At 39.4% G+C, this 19,001-nt stretch overlaps 1 protein-coding gene across 3 annotated transcripts in view; it reads right to left on the minus strand.

The window, feature by feature from the left end:
* Positions 1–19,001, minus strand: part of LOC122658521 (lysophospholipid acyltransferase LPEAT1-like) — a 36,863-nt gene that overhangs the window by 9,358 nt on the left and 8,504 nt on the right. For all 3 annotated transcript variants that reach the window (XM_043853518.1, XM_043853517.1, XM_043853516.1), the window contains exons 4-5: positions 6,072–6,136; positions 5,919–5,987 (exon numbers count right to left, since the gene is read on the minus strand). In XM_043853518.1, the coding sequence (XP_043709453.1) occupies positions 5,919–5,987; positions 6,072–6,136 (134 nt within the window). The remainder of the gene's footprint in view (positions 1–5,918; positions 5,988–6,071; positions 6,137–19,001) is intronic.

Here is a 19,001-nt window from a genome sequence, read left to right on the forward strand (position 1 = left end):
GAAGAGATATGACCTAGAATCACCACTAGGCCTGTGGGAAGGGCATCACCATCAATCCCAACCTATTGCTTCACCACAATAGGGCTGGAGCTGCATCACCGCTGACCCAAAGAGGGGACATGGTTCGAGAACTCGCGAGATCTCGCCGAGTTTCTCGGTTTTTCAAAATCTCGAGTCGAGATCACATACGCATTCTAAAAGTGCATTTTCTCGGCGAGATCTCAGAGTGATCTCGGTATCATTTTGGCCCAGCCAAATAGGTCCAATTTCCTTATTTTTTTCCTCATTTTTGTAGTTATAAAAATGCAATATCTCGCCGAGATCTCGGTATGGGTTATGGATATGTGTTTTGACCCATTTTTTGTGCCCAGTTGACCCATCTAACAAAACCACTTAAACTAAGCTATGGACAGAACTCGAAAATCTTGCTGAGTTCTGTCCACAGCTCTAAAGAAAGGGGAAAACAGCCCTCTCCCTCAAATTTCTTCCTATTTCCTTCAAATCTTGGGTGGATTGCATGGTTTCAAGTGAGATTCAAGTACTAAATTGAAGATTCAACTCCAACAGTCCAAGAATCATCAACTATTTGTAGAATGGGCTGCCAAAGTAATTCCATGACATGGGAATTCTTTGTGCATCAATATGGGGATGAATTTATTGCTCGATCACATTTTATGTAACAAATTCAGTGAACATTGATGTAATGTACTTTTTATTTTAATGTTTTGATTGATATGTACTAATTAGAATGTTTTGATTGCTAATTTGCTATGTTTTACTAAATTATGGGTAGAGTGGGTTGTTTAAGTACGACTCGTCACCTACCAACCTATGGACCAAAGTGAAACCCATATTTGGACTTGTTTTTTGGGAAATCTGGGCATGCCATTGTGTTTAAATGGCCTGAAATAGGCTGAATACCAAGTTTCAGACCCAAAATATGTGTAAAACCCACCGAGTTAGGGGTCCGAGTCACAAAAAAAAAAAAATGCAGCAACTCGCCGAGATCTCGGCTCGACTTGGTTTCTGGCTGGGCCGAGATGCCACCGAGCCCCGAGTTTTAGAACCTTGAGAGGGGAAAACCCAATTTCTCAATAACTCAATTCATAGGGGAGGTTTTATGGCCCCTCTCCTTTATTTATAACGTCCATAACAATCACAAAATAAAGACACCCTTATGTTTGGTAGGAGGAATCCCTTACAACTTCAGTCTCTCTTAAAAATAAAAGCTATTCTATAACATTATAAAATAGAAACTAACTATTTAATCCCATATAGGACCTAAATCTTTAATATATGGGCTTACAGAATTGGCCCATTACAATAGAAAACTAAAAAATACTTTGCCCATGGCCCATATAACCCATTGGGAACTCAAATTAAGCCCAACTTAAACAAAACATAAACCATAGGTTCAGTTGGACCCAATAAACCAAACCAACCCCAAAACAACATGCCCATCTTCTCTTCTTGTTGGAATTCTTCATCAGGGAATCTAAGAGTGCGTTTGGTTGTGTAAATCGACCGAACATCATTCTGTTGGACCATGATTCTGAATTTTTTACACCGTTTGGTATCCTAATTCCAACGGACGACAAGAATTACGTAATTCTACATTTTACACAATACTAGATCATTCATCTGAGTTCACCTTTATAGGAGAACTCAGATTTGGATTACAAATTACAGCCTAGGTATAAATAGGATAATCCAAGAGGATCATACCTATCTGCCCTAAATCGAAAAACCTGGCTATCGCGACCTGCGTTCTCTCGCGACTGAGAAGAGAAGGGTGAACAGGAGTGTCTCGCGAAGGGAAGAAGAGAGGAAGATCAGATCTGACTCTCAGACTCTATAGCTCCCTCTCTGCTACCATTCGAAAGAACAGGAGTGTCTCGTGATTCTCTCGCTCCCTGGGTATGTCGTTCCTAAATCTCATTCTTCTTTTCATCTCTCTCTGTCGGATTCTCTCGATCCCTCTCTGATATTTCATACCCATTTTGCATCTGTGCTCTCTCTTTCTCTCTCGCTCTCTGTCCTAGAACATGGAGTTTCCCTTTTGTATTTTTTGTTTTTTAGGGTTTTAATTCTAATTTGGGTGTTCTTCTTTTAGGTGTAAACCGAAGATTTGTCTAGGGTTCCTGTTCAGGTGAGTTTTTACACCTAGATTTTTTATTTAGTCTTTAATTCGTTTATGCCTTTGTACATCCAATCTTAAGTGGCAGTCTACAACAGTTTGAACCAAAATAAGGAATTAGCTAGAAATTCAAAAAACAGGTGATTTTTCACTTTCGGCTGTAATACCTGCCATTCAATGCTTTCACAGCCAACAAACAACTCCTTCATGAGATGGATGTGCTCTCCTTCATTCAAAAGTGCATCTCTCCCCTGTTAATATAGGAGCCTTTTTTTTTTTTTTTTCCTCTCTCCAAAGTATCAAGTGATTTTAGATTTCTCTTGGCCACTGGTTTTCCATCTATGATCATTTCGTTTCTATGTTTCTTAGTCTAGGCATTTTAATTTTAAATTTAAAAAGGTAAGAAAAGAGGGCCATGTATTAAAATAAACAAAATAAAAAATATTAAAAAAAAAAAAAAAACATAATTCCAACTGACATAGTGAGGGTAACCAAACAGTATTTCAGATAGATTTAAAGTGATTCTAACTCACAGACTCAAGGTAACCAAACAGTATTTCAGATAGATTCAGGGTGAATCCAAGTGACAGACTCAGGGTAACCAAACAGTTTATTCAAAAGAATCATGTCACAGAATCATGGTAACCAAACAGTTTATTTTCTGGAATTACGATTCATTTGATGGTAACTCAAATAGATGACAATCTCCAATCAGACAACATCCAAAGGATTTACGCAACCAAACGCACTCTAACGCTCTATAGGTGATTCAAATGAGATTCAAGGTTGGAGACAGATCAGACTTCAACGGACAATTTTAAGGTGGCTTGGACCTAGTCAAATTGACAAAGATATGGGAAATGGGACCATCAATTTCAGCCATAGGGGCTGTAGAGTGTAGACAGATTGTTCAAGACTTATACCCAGTTGGTGGATGGATTAAGGCTTGACTAAGAATATAATTTACCCAAAATGTTAAGAATAATATGTATTTTCCATTGAAAAGCAGTTAGAATTGTTTTACATACAATGAACCATAGTTGTCAACTCGTCACTGCCTAGGCTTCCAGGTTCTTTCATGGGTCCCAGGAGACAACACGCCTTGTTGACAGTTGACACTACACGAGTTTACGTTGATTTATGTTTATTGCTTTGTTTACGAGTCTACTTTGTTAATTATATGTTGGTTTTCTCATATTAGGCCATTACTAGCATAATTATAGCATATTGCATTGATATGGCTTCTATATTGCAATATAGACATAATTACATAAAATCATATACTGCACACCTAGGAGGCGATGCTTAGGCAAGCACCTTGTCATCTAGATGCCCCTCCAACACCTTGGGTTGCCTAGTCTCCTTGACAACTATCAATGAATGCATAAGGAGCATAATAATCAAATAAGAAAATTGGCTGATTAAAATAAGCCAGGATCTATAAAATAATCTCAAGAATTAATACCCAGATTAATGGTTTTTGAAAAGAGGGACTAAAGTCAGGAATGAATTTTTTCAAGGTGCTGCAGTGGGTAGCGTCGTCATTTTTTTGTCTTAGTTTGGATTGTAAATTGTTTGCATATGCTGAGTTGCTGACATGATCTCATCTTTGTACATTTTTTTCCTCTTTTTTTCATAATAAATTTTTCTTTACTTTGACTGTCAAAAAATATAATAAAAAAAAAATGGGAACTCAAGAAAAAAACAGAAATTATGACCTGTCTTGACAAAAATGATATTATTTCAAGTTCACACAAGTCAAACTACAGATAAACCACATTTTGAAACGACCAGCACATAACTACATTGGGTGAGTTTCCAAATAATGGGCAAGTGCCCAAATCAACTCAACCTCATCCCATGCTACTTGGAATTGGCTACACAATCCTGATCTGACATTCTCTTCTATTTAAGGCCATAACTGCTGCCCAATTCACTAACACACCTTTGCCAAATTTCTTTATTCATATTAAGAAGGTTTGCCTCAAGGTTTTTTTGAACGCCCAATCGAATTGTAGAATCCCGATGAGGTGTTGTAGAATTGAATTAGGATTATCAAGAATTGTAGGATTCAAAATTATTCCTCAAAATTCGGAAGAGAAATTCAGAAGATTGTAGAAAATCTTAAATAAAGAAAGAACTGATTATTCATATTATTTAATGGTATCAATTAATTGAAAACTGTATAAATGTTGTTTGCAAGCTCATACAGAGATACTGTCATTGAACAAGATTAACATTATATACCTACAATAAAAATCCCCCATAAAATGAGAAAGAGTAACAACCACACGTAGAAAAATCAAGAAAATGAAGTCTCCATCAAATCCTCCTCAGATCACCTCCATCTGAAGATTCTAAATCAGAGGTAATAAACGCAACAATGAAATCAATTGCATTATTGAAGGAGAAATCTAAGGTTTGGGTTTCAGGGAAGAAAAAGCTTGAAAATCCCGATTCTTGCTCAAAGAACTCAAAACAGCAAAAGAAAGGACTTTAAAATCCTTAGACAAGTGTTAGAGGGGTTAAAGAAAAGAACAAAAAAAAAAGCAAAAAATGAAACCGAAAGCATGAGTTTTGTTGTGACCGAGTTCGAGTAAATTCTGCAGGGTCAACTCAGTCACTATCTTTTAAGACTCAATGGCCAAGTCATAGCAGATTCCAGCGATTCAAGCTAAGAATGTGACTCACGAGCATGGTTCAAGATCTTGGTCGAAACTCAAGATATCTCGGTTTCCCAAGTTTCCGAAAGTAATACCATATCGACCAGGTTTCGACAATATTTTGGAAATTTCAATAATTTTGACCAGTTTCGACCAATTTTAACCAATTTTAACCAATTTCAACCAGCCTAGTTTCGACCAGTTTTGACCAGCACATGACAATGTCGAGTTTTGCCCCAAAAATACCATGTTTAGACTGAAACCTGGGAAATCTTGGTTTCAGCCAGGGTCAAAACCGGCCTCGAAACTGAGATATAGAACCTTGCTCACAAGGTGAATCTGAATTAGCTAGACATTAAATCGTATTAAATCCTACGATTAAAAGAATGAATCAGACTGATTTAAAGACAAAGGCAACTCCAACTTGAAACCTGATGCACTCACCTTCCTTTATCCAGGCTAGAGATTTGGGATCAGTATTGCAAATGCACCAGCTGCCCGCCTGTCCGGGATATGTGATCCAGAACATATCCCACAGTTTCAATCTTGTTGTGTTGTGTCTAACACAGTTACTTCAAGTAAAACGAAGTGTCCAGATCTGAAAATATTAGTTCTTTTACAAAGGAAGGAATTCCCTTACCTTGCTCGGATCAAGCAACTCCCATTCTGATCATAATACTGACACTTAAATTTTATTCCAAAATTCACAAATTTAAATCCATTTGATTGAACATTTATACAGAAATTGGGCAGTGAATTGCATCCCCTTTTTCTCCTTTTGGAGATCAGCAATTAAAATTCATTAAGAAAAACAATCCAATTTGTAAAGTAGCAGGTTATAGAACCTTCCAATATCTCTATTTGACCATTCAGTGTGCTAATATAAACAGTTTAAATGTTAAGGTAAACCTAGAACTCAGAATTTCTGCAGCATGCGTCCCTTACACCAAAATCAATTCATTCAATTGCCAATATGAAAAATGTAACCCGATATTGATAGAAAAGATATGACAAGCTATTCACACATTTGGATGAACCAATCTTGTGGAGATGTTAAGTGACATTAAGGGAATAACAAAGCTATGCACATGCAATTAATAAAATAAATACATAAAAACCTGGAAAAAGCATTATCATGGGAGCAAATTTGTTCTGATTGGCTTCCTTGACTCTTTCTGTGACAATACCTGCAAGCAACAAAGACTTCAGAGTTTGAGGACCAACAATATTTTGATATATGTAAAGAAAAATAGTTTTAAGGATTGATGTACCTGAAACACCCTTAAAATTAGATGCTTTTGATTCCCGCTGGACATAGACACAACCAAGGCACTTGCTGTTAAACACAAGCAATAGAAACCCATAAGGCCACAGTAACAAGATGGAATACAAAATACATCAAGGGATAAAGCTAGAAAAATAAACCCTTAAGATTAATAAGAAGGTCCAAACTGACATAAATGAATGATATTCACGAAGCCCAGGTCAGAAAAAATGGTATCACAAATATTTCAAACAATTCTCAGATTGTTGGAAAGTTGATAAGAAAGACTAAACGCCTCAAAAAAATTTAAAGGACAGTGATGCTCCTGTTTACGCCCTGATTATACGGTCAGGGATTAGGCCGAGCCAGCAAGGGAGAAATGGTTAAGGCCGTGACCGATTAGGGAACCAGTGAGGGACGATCGGTCAGGGACCAGTCAGCGGCACGTAGGAAAGTGGTCACAGGGGTTGGTAATCGTGAAAGGTGGGACCCGCCATATCTGTAGATGGTAGGAGGTTGCAAACCCACAAGGACACATGGCGCAGGCAGTTAGCATTTTGGAAGGAACGTGGCCCTGATACAAGGAAGGGTATGGAGGTGTTGATTATGGAACTACCACAACCGCTAAGGGAGCAATTATAAAAGGAGGGGATGCGAAAAAGAAGGGGCTCTTGGCCAACAACACTCTTTACAATTTATCTTTCTATCTTTCATCATCTCATCTTTTCAGATGTAGATGTTTATCCTGTAAGTTTTGCTAGAGTTGAATTCTAGCCCCCAATGTCTCATTGGCCCGTGTTTCAAGAGGCATTCATGTAGGTCTTGCTTGGAGAATAACTCCAGCAATATTGTTTTTTGGCCTGTGTTTCAAAAGACAATCATTAAAATCAAGTTGCACGCTTCGACGGATCATCGCTAAGCAAGATGCGAGCACTTCAACAGATGCGCTACTGCCAAGCAAAGATTTGGTGTGGTTAGTGCAGTTTAGTGTAGTTCAACACCAAATTGTATGTGGTCAACAGTCAATAGACGGCCAGGTGTAAGTGTCTTCAATGGCTATGTTACTATCAAGTAATCAATTTGATTTTCAATCTTCTTCCTTTCCTTCATCCATTGCAATTTTTCTTTTCCTCAAAAGTCCTTAAAGCAATTAGGCACTGGAAAGATCTCATATTCTTCCTAGTTAGAAGTCAAAACAGGTTGTTTCCAGCCTCGTTTGAGCCTGCGCAAAGGCTCTGGCACGCCCGCGCTACATCCATCACATGCGTGTGCCATCATGTGTAGATGTTGGATTTTTCCAACAACAGCTCCAAATAGGAATTAGGAAAGAAAAATGCAAAGCCAAGAATTAACACCCAACATGACATTCGGAAGAAACTGTAGCACCAATACATAAATAATACCAATCACCCTTGGATGAGTATATATCAATGCCAGAGTGTTATCATGTTTGAGGCTTTGATGTTTTATAGGGTTGGGAACCTTTGCATCACACTCAACCCACCTGTATGAACTTTTATAACGACACTTTTCACTTATTAGATCATTCGGAGCCCAAATGTTTCAAACCATCGTAGCAAAGATAAGGGAAAGAATACAATACAAGGTTACACACGACTAAGGTGTCGCTTGATGTGATCAATCAAACAGGTCCTCTATACATCCAACGGTTTGGATTAGCCTCATCAATGCTCTACATGGTCAAAAAAGAAAGCCCAGTTTAAGAGGACACAGGGTTCAGAGTGACAAAGAGGGATCGTTTGTGGGACATGATTAAAGACCAGTAAGTGCTACTACTAAGCAAATTTCACAAACTATTAGTATGGGAAAGAAGTGAAATATAGCATAGGTTGAAACTAGAGGCAAGTAGGTAATTTATAGAGTATAACTTGAAATAGAGTGATAATAGATCGGTTTTGAATCTTTGCAACGGTGAAGGGGGGAAATGGGAAGAAGCGGAGAAAGTGGATAAAAGTATACATTTCCAAAAGGTCAACTCTAGGCCTGGATCAAGGTATCAATATCATATTGGGTATCAGTATTTCCGTACCCGACATACAATACCGATAAAAATCGGGAATATAGGCCAAAAAGAAATCTTTTTTTTTTCTGTTTAAAAATTTATGCCCAATACGGGCCAATTCGTATCGTATTCCGTATCAGCAGTGACCAATATGGCCACCAATCCCGATACCTATAACTCTACCTCCAAGCTATGTCCTAGACGGGCCAATTCGTCTCTTCCTATTCCCCCCAAGTCAATATGGATATGATACCGACACGTATAATTCTGCCTCCAAGCTATATGCAAGTGGTCTCTCTCTCCACCCACCCCCCTTCCTATTCGCCCAAGTAAATTAAGTAAAGAGGAAGTGAGGAACCAACCAATCAAATCCCAAGCCTTTCTACTTAGTCAAGAGTTGAACGGCCTCATCTACAGAGTAAGGACAATACCTCATCTTCTGTAGGAATAAACATTTGACTAATTTGAGGTTGATTGATTCCCAAAGAGGGGGAAACCAGGGAGCAAGCAGGGTGCCACAGCCCCCAAAATATCCCACTAGCCCCTTTGCAAGCATATGATGAAAAAGGAACCCATGGCACATGGGGATCCATTGCCCTCTCCCCATTATTCCATATCATAGTTGTCAAGGCATCAAAAAAGCACCGCTTAGGTGTCCAGGCTCTTTCTTGGGTCCAAGGCGATGAACACACCTTTTTGACACTTCACCAGTTTACATTGATTTATGTTAATTGCTGTTTTTTTATGAATATGCTTATATTATATCCATAGTTTGAGAACTCATTTCGTTTCGGTATTTCGGGCTGACCGAAATATCCGAAATATCCGAAATATTCGAAATTTCAGATATTTCAGTCGAAATATTGTATTTTGCTGGTATGTTTCGATAGGTCATTTCGGTGGGTTTTAGGCCAAGTTAAGGCCTGAAACTTCATGAAAACCCTATTTTAGGCTATATAAACACATTTAAATGTTCAAATTGCAAAAAATAGTCACCCAAAATGGTGTTTTGGATGTGCACCATTGATTGGCAACGTACGGTCGAACCCTAATGTATAAGTGTATAACTTAGTTAATTACACATTTACACATACACATTGTACATTAAACAAGTAAATTGATTTGGAACTAAGTTGGAAACATAATGACTCATAAGTTAAGTCATAAATCATAATATTAAGTACATAAGACATCAAGTCAATAACAAGTTAACAAATAACAACTTAAGAGTTAAGATTTAAGAAGATGATATCAAACATTCCAAATCACAATATGTCAATCACCTTCAAAAACCAAGCAAAAGTGCAAAACCAGAGCTGTTTCTCAGTCTCGGTCAAACTTTCGACCGAGACTGATGAAACATGTTCATTTATATAAAGCAATTTCTCGAGAAACTCGAAATCTCGCGAAATCTTGAAAAAATTTCGAGATATCTCGAAATTTCGAGAATTTCGATCGAATTTTTGTAATTTTTTTATTCGAGGTGGCATTTCGTTTCAAGGAGGTCGAAATATCCGAAATTGCCAAAATCTCGACCGAGATTTCGCGAGATTTTGAACTATGATTATATCATATGATTGTTTATTATCTGTGGGTTTTCTCATATTAGGCCATTACTAGCATAACAATATCATATTGCATTGATATGGATTCTATGTTGCATATAAACATAGTTATTATATTACACATAATCATTAATGCACGCCTAGGGCACCTAGGCAGGTACCTTGTCACCTAAGCAGGATTGGATTTTTTAGGCCCCGAGGTAGACCGAACAACACTCCCTTATATGTTGATAAAAGGAAAGCTCCAATGAATGCAAACAGCAACACAAAGTGCAATCACTTCAACAAGTATGGACACTTTGCCAAATTCCACAGAAGCACGAACAACAAATGTTGTTGTTGCTGCCCAAGATACTGTGGAAGATGTTGAAATCAATGATCGACTTCCTCCTAAAGACGATCCTGAAGACCAGCCATCAGATGAGCATGAAGGTAGAATGCCAATTTATGAAGTTAATGAGGTTACTCGTATTCTGATTGTTGAAGCAAAGAGAGAAGACTGGCGACGTCATTGTCAATTCTACAGCAGAATGGCCAGCGGCTCCATGGTAGTGCTAGTGATGGTGGACAGCAGCAGTTGTGTGAACGTCATTTCACTTCTCTTCGCACAGAAGGCAAGTCTTCGGAAAGAGAAACATCAACAAACTTATACAGTTTCCTCAATGGAAACACCCTAGAAATCAACCAAAGGTGTTCAGTTCCATTGAAACTGGGTCCTTATGATGAAAAAGTTTGGAGCAACGTCATTCCTATGCATTTGATAGATGTACTTCTTCGTAGACCGTAGCTCTATAATAACGATGTCACAATTGGAGGCAAATCTAACCAGTGTACTTTCACATTTAAGGGCAAATGTATTGTGTTTAACCCTATGAATATCCCAGATGAGAAGAGAAAACAAGTTGCCAGAACCACCACCAAGACTATGAAGAAGCCAGACAAGAAGCTGGAAAAAGGAGAACCTAGTGGAACTAACATGTTAGCACTACAAAAGTGGCAAGTGAGGTTTACTCCTCAAAGGGAATGATTTCCGATGGCTGGCGTCCCTAGGGTTGCGCCACCACTTAGACCCCCCTCTCCGCATCCATCCAGGTTACCAGCCTCCCATCCTTCTCCTTCCCTGCATCTATCTACCCCTTTGGCCTGGAGTGCCCTCTTCTCCCATGCCCCTGAGCCTTCTCGAGAGGGTCTTCCTCTCCATTTTGTCACTCCTTTCTGGACAATAAGGCAAGCCTTTGAGAAAATTATTTGGAGGGACAATTCATAGGAAACCGTTCTCCCTTAAACATTGTTAAAATCTCCATGAACAAACAATGGAAATTGCAAGGGCATCTAGACACTTGTTAGACAGTGGCTTCTTCGGCTTCAAATTTTCTAATGACTCTAACAAGTTGCGGGCCCTAGAGGGAGGTCGGTCGGTCCATGGTAGGTGGGACGCAAACCAATCTTCCTCCACCACTGAGATCATTACCTTCAACTTCATAAAGTCTACCTCAGCACTATTCCTCTGTGGATCTCTCTATCAGGTCTTTCCCCTTAACTTTTGGTGTGCTGATGAGCTAAGCATTGTTGGTTCTGTGCTTGGAAAACCCCTATAATGACGCCACAACCAAGAAGAATATAGGCTTACATTTGCCAGAATATGTATTGAGGTCTGTGCAGATGATTCACCTCTACCCACCACAGTGACGGATGATGAAGGTTACTCGTTTGAACAAGACGTCGCCTTCGACTAGCACGATCCCCATTACATTGTTTACAAGGTATTTGGCCATGACTCTCAAGTTTGACACTCCAAGCCTTCCGACCCTGAAGGGCAACCTTCCCCTTTAAGCCCTCTCTCCACTGTTGCTAACAACAGTCAACCCACCATCTACCCCCTCCCCCTTCCTCTCTCCCCCACACAGAGCCCATTCCCTCTTCGGACCGCCGCTCCCCCAGTCATTGATGGCATAGGAGTCGTCAACGTCAATTTCCTCCCCACCAAGAAAAACCTGCTTCAAGTTCTCCCCTAAGCCATGCACCAGTCCATAGCCCTGCAAGGACCGACGATAACATCGATCCCCCAATCGACGATATTGTCCCTGAGGCCCTACCAGACTACCAGGCCATGAGCTTGCAGCGATCCAATCGCACCTTCCGTCGGTCCATAGCACTCCAAGGACCAACAGTAGCAATTATCCATAGTTGTCAAGGCAACAAGGCGACCTAAGGCGGTGGAGGGGTGCCTAAGCGCTTAGGCGACAAGGCGCCCGCCTAGGCTTTGCCTAGGCGCCCAAGTGTTATTTTTTATATCCCCTCTTTTATAACATTATTTAGTATGCTACAATATGTACCTTATATCATCAAAAATCAACATTACGCCACATCGTCATAAAAAATCAACATAAAGTCACAAGTAATAAAAAATCAATATTAAGCCACATAAAGTCATCAAAAATCAACATAGAACTAGAAGACAGCAGAACTGAAGAAGCTAGCTATTGGAAGTTTGAAACAATCAAAACATACATTCGGTTTATACTGTTCTTAGAAAATATGATCTAATCAATAAGTAATTAAACTGCTCTCGATTTAGAGAAATGTTCTTGTTCTCTAAGAAGTTTGACTGATCAAATGATTTTATTTTTCCATGAGACTTTTTGTATTAGGTAGAACACAAAACTAGCTTTCCAACAAATCCAAGATTGCTTAAATCTGATTTATATTGAATGAGTTATATTCTGGTTAAACCTTATTTGGTGTGTGCAAATGCTATCAAAATCGCTCTAAATGAAAATATTTTTTTAAATAACAAAACAAATGAATATTTAACCGTACTTTGGGTTTTTAGCAATGTTTTACCATATTAAGATTTATGGGATTTTTAGATTTTTGAAAAAACTCAGCATTAGAAAGTTGAAAATTTCACCTACCCCCAAAAAATCCAGTTTTTGTTCTTGAACTAAGGGGTTGACTTTTTATCCTTTTGGAATTTGATTTTTTTGACTATTTTTATTGGATTCAAATAGGGGGTATTTGCTTATTTATGAATAATATTTGAAGTACGTACTTAAATGATATTTGACATAAATAAGTGCCAGAACCTGGTCCGATACCAATTAAACCAATGCAAGGCACCCTACACTATAGCGGCAGTTGCCTAGGCCCCTACAGATCCACCTGGACGCCTAGGAGACACCTTGACCACTATGCATTGATCCCCCTATCAACAACTCTTTCCCTGAGGCCTTGCCAGCCCCCTGACCTTATTCCAACATCTTCCCCTTCCCTCCTAGGTGATGTCGACACCCCGCACTGTTGTTTCCTCCTCGAAGACTTTGTTCCTCGCTCCTCATTGCAATGTCCTGCGAATCACCCATCCTTTATTCCATCGACCAACACAACTCTAACCCTCTCAGCTCCCCAAAGCCAAAGGCGGTATTGTTCCTTGGTCTCTCCCCTCCCCCCCTTCTACCCCTCCCTTCGCCTTCCGTAGGAGTGGGGCCCATCCCCGACCTAACCCCTCTATCCCAACTCCTCAGCTAACTAGTCAGTTTGCATCCCCCTTCAACCCTCTTTCCACGTTAAACCCTTCGTTAACTCTTGTAGATGTGAGCCTTCCCAACCTAATCGTGGTTATATCTCCCTTCCTGATAGATTATCATAAAGGCACAGTCTACCAAGAAGTACGTCTGTCAAATGCATAAGAGTGACGTCGCACTAGACTTCATCCTTATAAGAACCCAATTTGAATGGAACTGAACACCTTTGGTAGATTTCTATGGCGTTTCCACTGAGGAGAGAAACTATATAAGGTTGTGGATGTTTCTCTTTCTGAATACTAGCCTTTTGGGCGAAGAGATGTGAAATGAGGTTCACACAATTGCCGCTGTCAACTATTACCCACACTACCTTGGAGCCGTTGGCCATTCTACTGTAGAATATACAACGACGTCACCAATCTTCTCTCTTTGCTTCAGCAATCAGAATACGAGTAACCACATTAACTTCATAAATTGGCATACTACCGTCATACTCATTTGATGGCTGGTCTTCAAAAGGAAGTCCATTGATTTCAGCATCTTCCTCAGTATCTTGGGTAGCAACAACATTTGAAGTTTGTGCCTTCTATGGACAGAATTTGGTAAAGTGTCCATAATTGTTGCAGTGATAGCACTTTGTGCCCTTGTTTGCATTCATTGGAGCTTTCCCTTTATCAGCATATAAGGGAGTGTTGCGTCTACCTGTAAATGGAGGTGGTCGAGTGGTAGTTGGTGATCTCTTGTACTCCCCGGCTTGATTTCCAATTTTCCATATGATCAGACAAGAATCTTCAATATATCTTCTACCATTAATGCCCTGTCATAATAGTCATGAAGATCATAAACAATAGTCATTCCCATTGCCCTTCTGACCTTTGCTCGTAGCCCAAGTTTGTATCGAGATTAGGGCCGCAACAAGGTTGGGTTGGGCCGGGCTGTTTAAAACCCCAGCCCAACCCTAAGTCCCCTTAGCTAGGCCCGGCCCGGCCCTGACTCAAGGTCTAAAAAATCCAATCCTAACCCGACCTCGGGGTTAAACCGGGTTGACCCTTGGACTTGACCATGGGAGGGAGAGGGGAGATCCAATGTAATATCCCGAACCCAGACAAGGTTCTAGGCACTCCACTTGCAAGCGCCAACCCAGAAGGTCACAAATAAACATGTAAAAGTAGTAGCAAAAGTCCCAGAATTGCATACAACACAGCGGAAGCTTAAAGGTTAAGTTACATTATAAGAGTTAATTTATGCACTGGTGGCAAATAACTACATTATGCATATACAAGTCTGAATCAAACATACCAAAGTGTTATTTATAGTTCAAGGTCAACTATTCTTACCATTACGAAATGTCTTTTGAGCCCTAACCTTGGGTTCTCAACTCACATGCACTAGAGTTGTATAAGCCTCCTCATTTGAAAAATATCAACATTTATGGGATGAGCTTATGTCCAATGAGGTACACATGATTCTATACACACAAGCATTCAAAAATACAATAATGGATACAAAGACATAAATGGCAAACCATAGAAATTCATTCCTTAATTAGTTAGGTCAGGTCTTGGCCATTTAGTGAACTATCGTAGTGCACAATCTATTGAGAGTAGTAGTTGACCTCGTATCATTATTTTACTCATATTCCAAGGCACTGCAACCCTAGGGAGGATGATACGGTGAGCATTATAAATGAACTCTACTCCCGTGTATCCAGGCACCAAAGCCCTGGGAGAGGAACCCTCATCTATTAAGATCATACTATTTAGATACCCTCCACTTCCATGTATCCAGGCACCAGAGCCCTGGAGAAGGAACCCTCATCTAATAACCAATAAGCATCATACTAATATAGACGGGCTCTACTCCCATGTCTCCAGGCACCAGAGACCTGGGGGAGGAACCCTCATCTATAAACATATACTAGACATGTCTACTCCCATGTGCCTAGGCATTGTAGCCCTAGGGGAGGACAAGCTCTAGTTCATTGTAGGCCACATCTAAACCTTGTTCCAGGCAACCAAAGCCCTAGGGCAGACGAGGTCTTACTCATCATAAAGCCCTCATCCAGTACATTAGCCACAGGGATATTTTACAAAGTTACCATTGACCAGACATACTTCTCTTTCATTCATTTACTTCATTTCTTCATTACTCTTCTCATTTCATAATCATTCATTACTTTCTCCTGGCATAAAATGTAAAATCGTTTTCATATATATTTCATTGCATGGCATATATCAGATTTCATATCACATTCATAAACCATATGCATATCATTTCATATAAACATATCATGTCATACTTCATATAACATGATTAACATCCAAATATTATCAAGTAAATACTTTAAGCATTCGCATGGCATTCATTCACATAACAATATATAAATCAAGCATCATTCAATAAACACATCACATCATACAATTCATACCCATGCTTCCCTCATACAACATACATATACTGTATTATAGTACACAATCATGGATCCCTTACCTTTGACTCAATTTCTTTGTTTCTTCTTAATTTCCTTTCAATTCACTGCTCCAACAGTACTAAGACTCATTAAAATAATATAACAACATCATATAAATAATACCAAAGAACAATAGGGTATTCCCACAATAATACAAATATTAATAAAATATTCACAAAAGTATTAAAAATATTCAATTCCATCTAAGAATCAATAAAATAATTATGATGCATATGGGGTGTTACATGCAAGGTATGGACCAAGCTGGGGAGAAGAAGAAGACAGGGCCAGGCTTAGTCCAAGTCCTCAACCCTGGCCCGGCCCTGACTTAGGGCAAAAAATTCCCAACCCTACACCGTCCTCAAGGCCAAGGTATCTCAACCCAGGCCATGTTTGGGCTCAAGGCGGGCTCAGGTTGACAAGGCCAAACTTGCACCCTCTAACCGAAATAATATCTTCTTCCACCCCTAGCTGTGACAAAAAAACATCAAACTTATCTATGTATTCAGACACAGAAAGTGTACCCTGTCGTAGTGTGTTCAGCTAATCATGTAGACGAAACACAAAAAACTGTGAAAGGTACTTGCTCTTGAGATCAGCTTTCATATCATCACAAGTATCTATAGGTGTGCGGCGTGTGCCTCTCTCCTGATTCCTCTGCTCTGTAGTCTCCACTACTCTCTGGCAAGCCTGAACAAATTTAGTCTTGACCAACTTAATCTTTCTAGCTTCTGACATGTCAAACCAGTCGAAGTAGTCATCGATTGCATTCACCTAATCAAGGAACACCTGTGGATCAAGCTTCCCGTTATACTCCTTCAACTCTAGCTTCACCTTCTGTGAATCATCAGGTCGCATAGGTGGCGTTGTCGTCGAAGTATGGTGTTGCGCGATCCTCGAATGGACCTAGTGGTGCTTGTGATATAAAAGTTCTTTGTTGTGCCTTCCCTGGTGTCGGTTGGTGTTCTAAGATGTAGTTGGTGTAGGGTAATGCTCACCTCTATGGTCCTCTGGAGTGGGCTTTCATGGTGACAAGTTGTCAACACATTGTGAGACATCGTTCAGATTGTTCTTTATAGATACTACCTTATCAAATAGATTCTTGATCATATCAATCAATTGTTGCATTGAACCTTGATCTCCTGTAGGTTGTAGGGTTAGTACTTGGAGTTGCCATAAATCTTATACCAATTTGGTGGGGGGGGGGGGTAGGTAGGATGAACCCTAGGCTCAGACTAAACACCTCCTTTGCAAGATCCAAAGCAAACCCAAACCTTAAAAAGTCAACAGAAAAATCAACCTTCTCAGATGAAGGTCAAACTTTGACAGTCAATCACAACTAAATAGTAGAAATGTCCTTCAAAAGATGGTAATGATTGAACAGTCGGATTAAAAGTAATTTAAGATTTAATAAAATCTGAAATTGAAACCAGAAAATACGAAATCTCTAATTAATCACAGTCCGGAAACCAGATCAGTCTGAAACTTAAATCGAATTCCTTTCTTGGTTGTCTAAATAAAATCCCAAAGTAGGAATCTGGTCTAAATGCTAGATTAAAATTAATTTGAAATTTCAGACCTGAAAATAGAACTCAGGACAAAAAATAGGAGAAAGTTATAACTTCAGAACAAGACCTCAGATCAAGGAGATACCCTGGTTGAAGGTTCCCCTTGAGCGGTACTTGAAGGCCCCCAAACCTCACCATCAACTGATGAGGAATACTATTTCAGGCGGAGAAACAATATTGACTGAAAATAACCCAAAAACAGGGGTGTCACAGGATGTATAGATCAGATTTAATGATGTAAAAATGGCAGATCAAATTAAGAAGATTATTAGTTGACTGAAAGGCTGATGTTCTAACTCAAATCAGAGAAGAAAATCAAAACCCAGCAAAGCAATCGATGGATGAAATAAAACAGTACTTGGTTAGCAGGAAAACAGGGTATAAGAGAGAGATAATAGAGGTAACAATGGTTTCCCACTAATGGATCAGAGTCCCACTGTCCAAGCTTCAACCCATGACTGAATCGCACAGCATACTTGCAGAGAAATCACTTTACTAATCTTCAAATCGGATGGAGCTCTTGGCTCTACAAACTCATATAGAAAAGCTAAGACTTAATCCTACTAGACTATGAAATCAAATCCTAGTAAGACTATGAATTCAAATCCTATTGCTAATTATAATTCATTACTGACAAAAAAAAAAAACATTGCAGTACTAGGAAAACTTAAAACTGCTTAGATAAAAATCTAAATAAATAACTAAGCCCACAGCTGGGCTGGACTAATCCCACAAACGGGTTGGAATCAAGCCCCATCGAGCTGGGCCTATTGCTGGCCCTTTTTCTTCTTGCTGTAGCAGGTGATGTACTCCTGCCTTGCATCACTAACTTGTTCACTTCCATTAATTCCCTAACTTGTTTCGTTGGCCTAGAGTTTCAGTTAATTACAAAACTGCCACCGACTATCTTATACAAGTTTCTTTGCTTGGGTGGGTCCATAAGAGATCCAAAAAGGGTTTTTGAACCCTGGATTGCATCACTTTCCAAAACCTGCTGTCTTTCACCTCCAGGTCTATATCACAGCTATACACATGAACCACTCAAGAGTATATATTTCGCATTCCTAGTCTAGAAACTTCCCCAAGAAAGTGAAGCCTCGACCACAGCACCATCTTTTACCTCAAAGCACCCATAAACAGTCACATCTCAGTCCACTGTAATGTTCTAATACTTAAGGGCAACACATCCTTGTGAGATTGACCTTGGAAGACAATGGGAGCTGGGAGAATCGAATACAGTTTCAGGACTGGTTCAACCCTAACTAATTTTTTTGACCAAATCCCAGATTACCCACTGCTGTCCTCATACCACCAAATGCCTGTGAAGTCTTCTGAATCCTATTTCCCTTGCTAGTCAAATGAAGAGTCGTCACCAAAAAAGGGCAAAAATGATGAATCACCATTCAAGAGCTCTCATACATGTAGATGCAGGAATATGATAAGGACACAGGCAGAACACCAACAAATAGGTGATTGGTCAGGGAGAAGCCAGGTAAGGTGAGTATTGAGTAGAGACTGCTGATTAGGATCCATGAGTAGGTAATCATTTATTTGGATATAGTATTTAAAGAATTTATGGGGTAGGTTGCACCTGTTTCTCTTCAAGCTGGGATTACGGAGGACTAATTCCTTGAGGGAAATAATGAAATATGCTTCATTCCAAATTTCATACTAGAAACATTAATGCTTTAACAGGTAGTGATTGACAGAAAAGAAGCATACAATGGTTTTAAGTCTTAACACCACACGTAACAAACCTTTTCATATAACATGCTTTGCTTAGCAAT

This window comes from Telopea speciosissima, chromosome 4, assembly GCF_018873765.1.
Source record: "Telopea speciosissima isolate NSW1024214 ecotype Mountain lineage chromosome 4, Tspe_v1, whole genome shotgun sequence".
Lineage (NCBI taxonomy): Eukaryota > Viridiplantae > Streptophyta > Magnoliopsida > Proteales > Proteaceae > Telopea > Telopea speciosissima.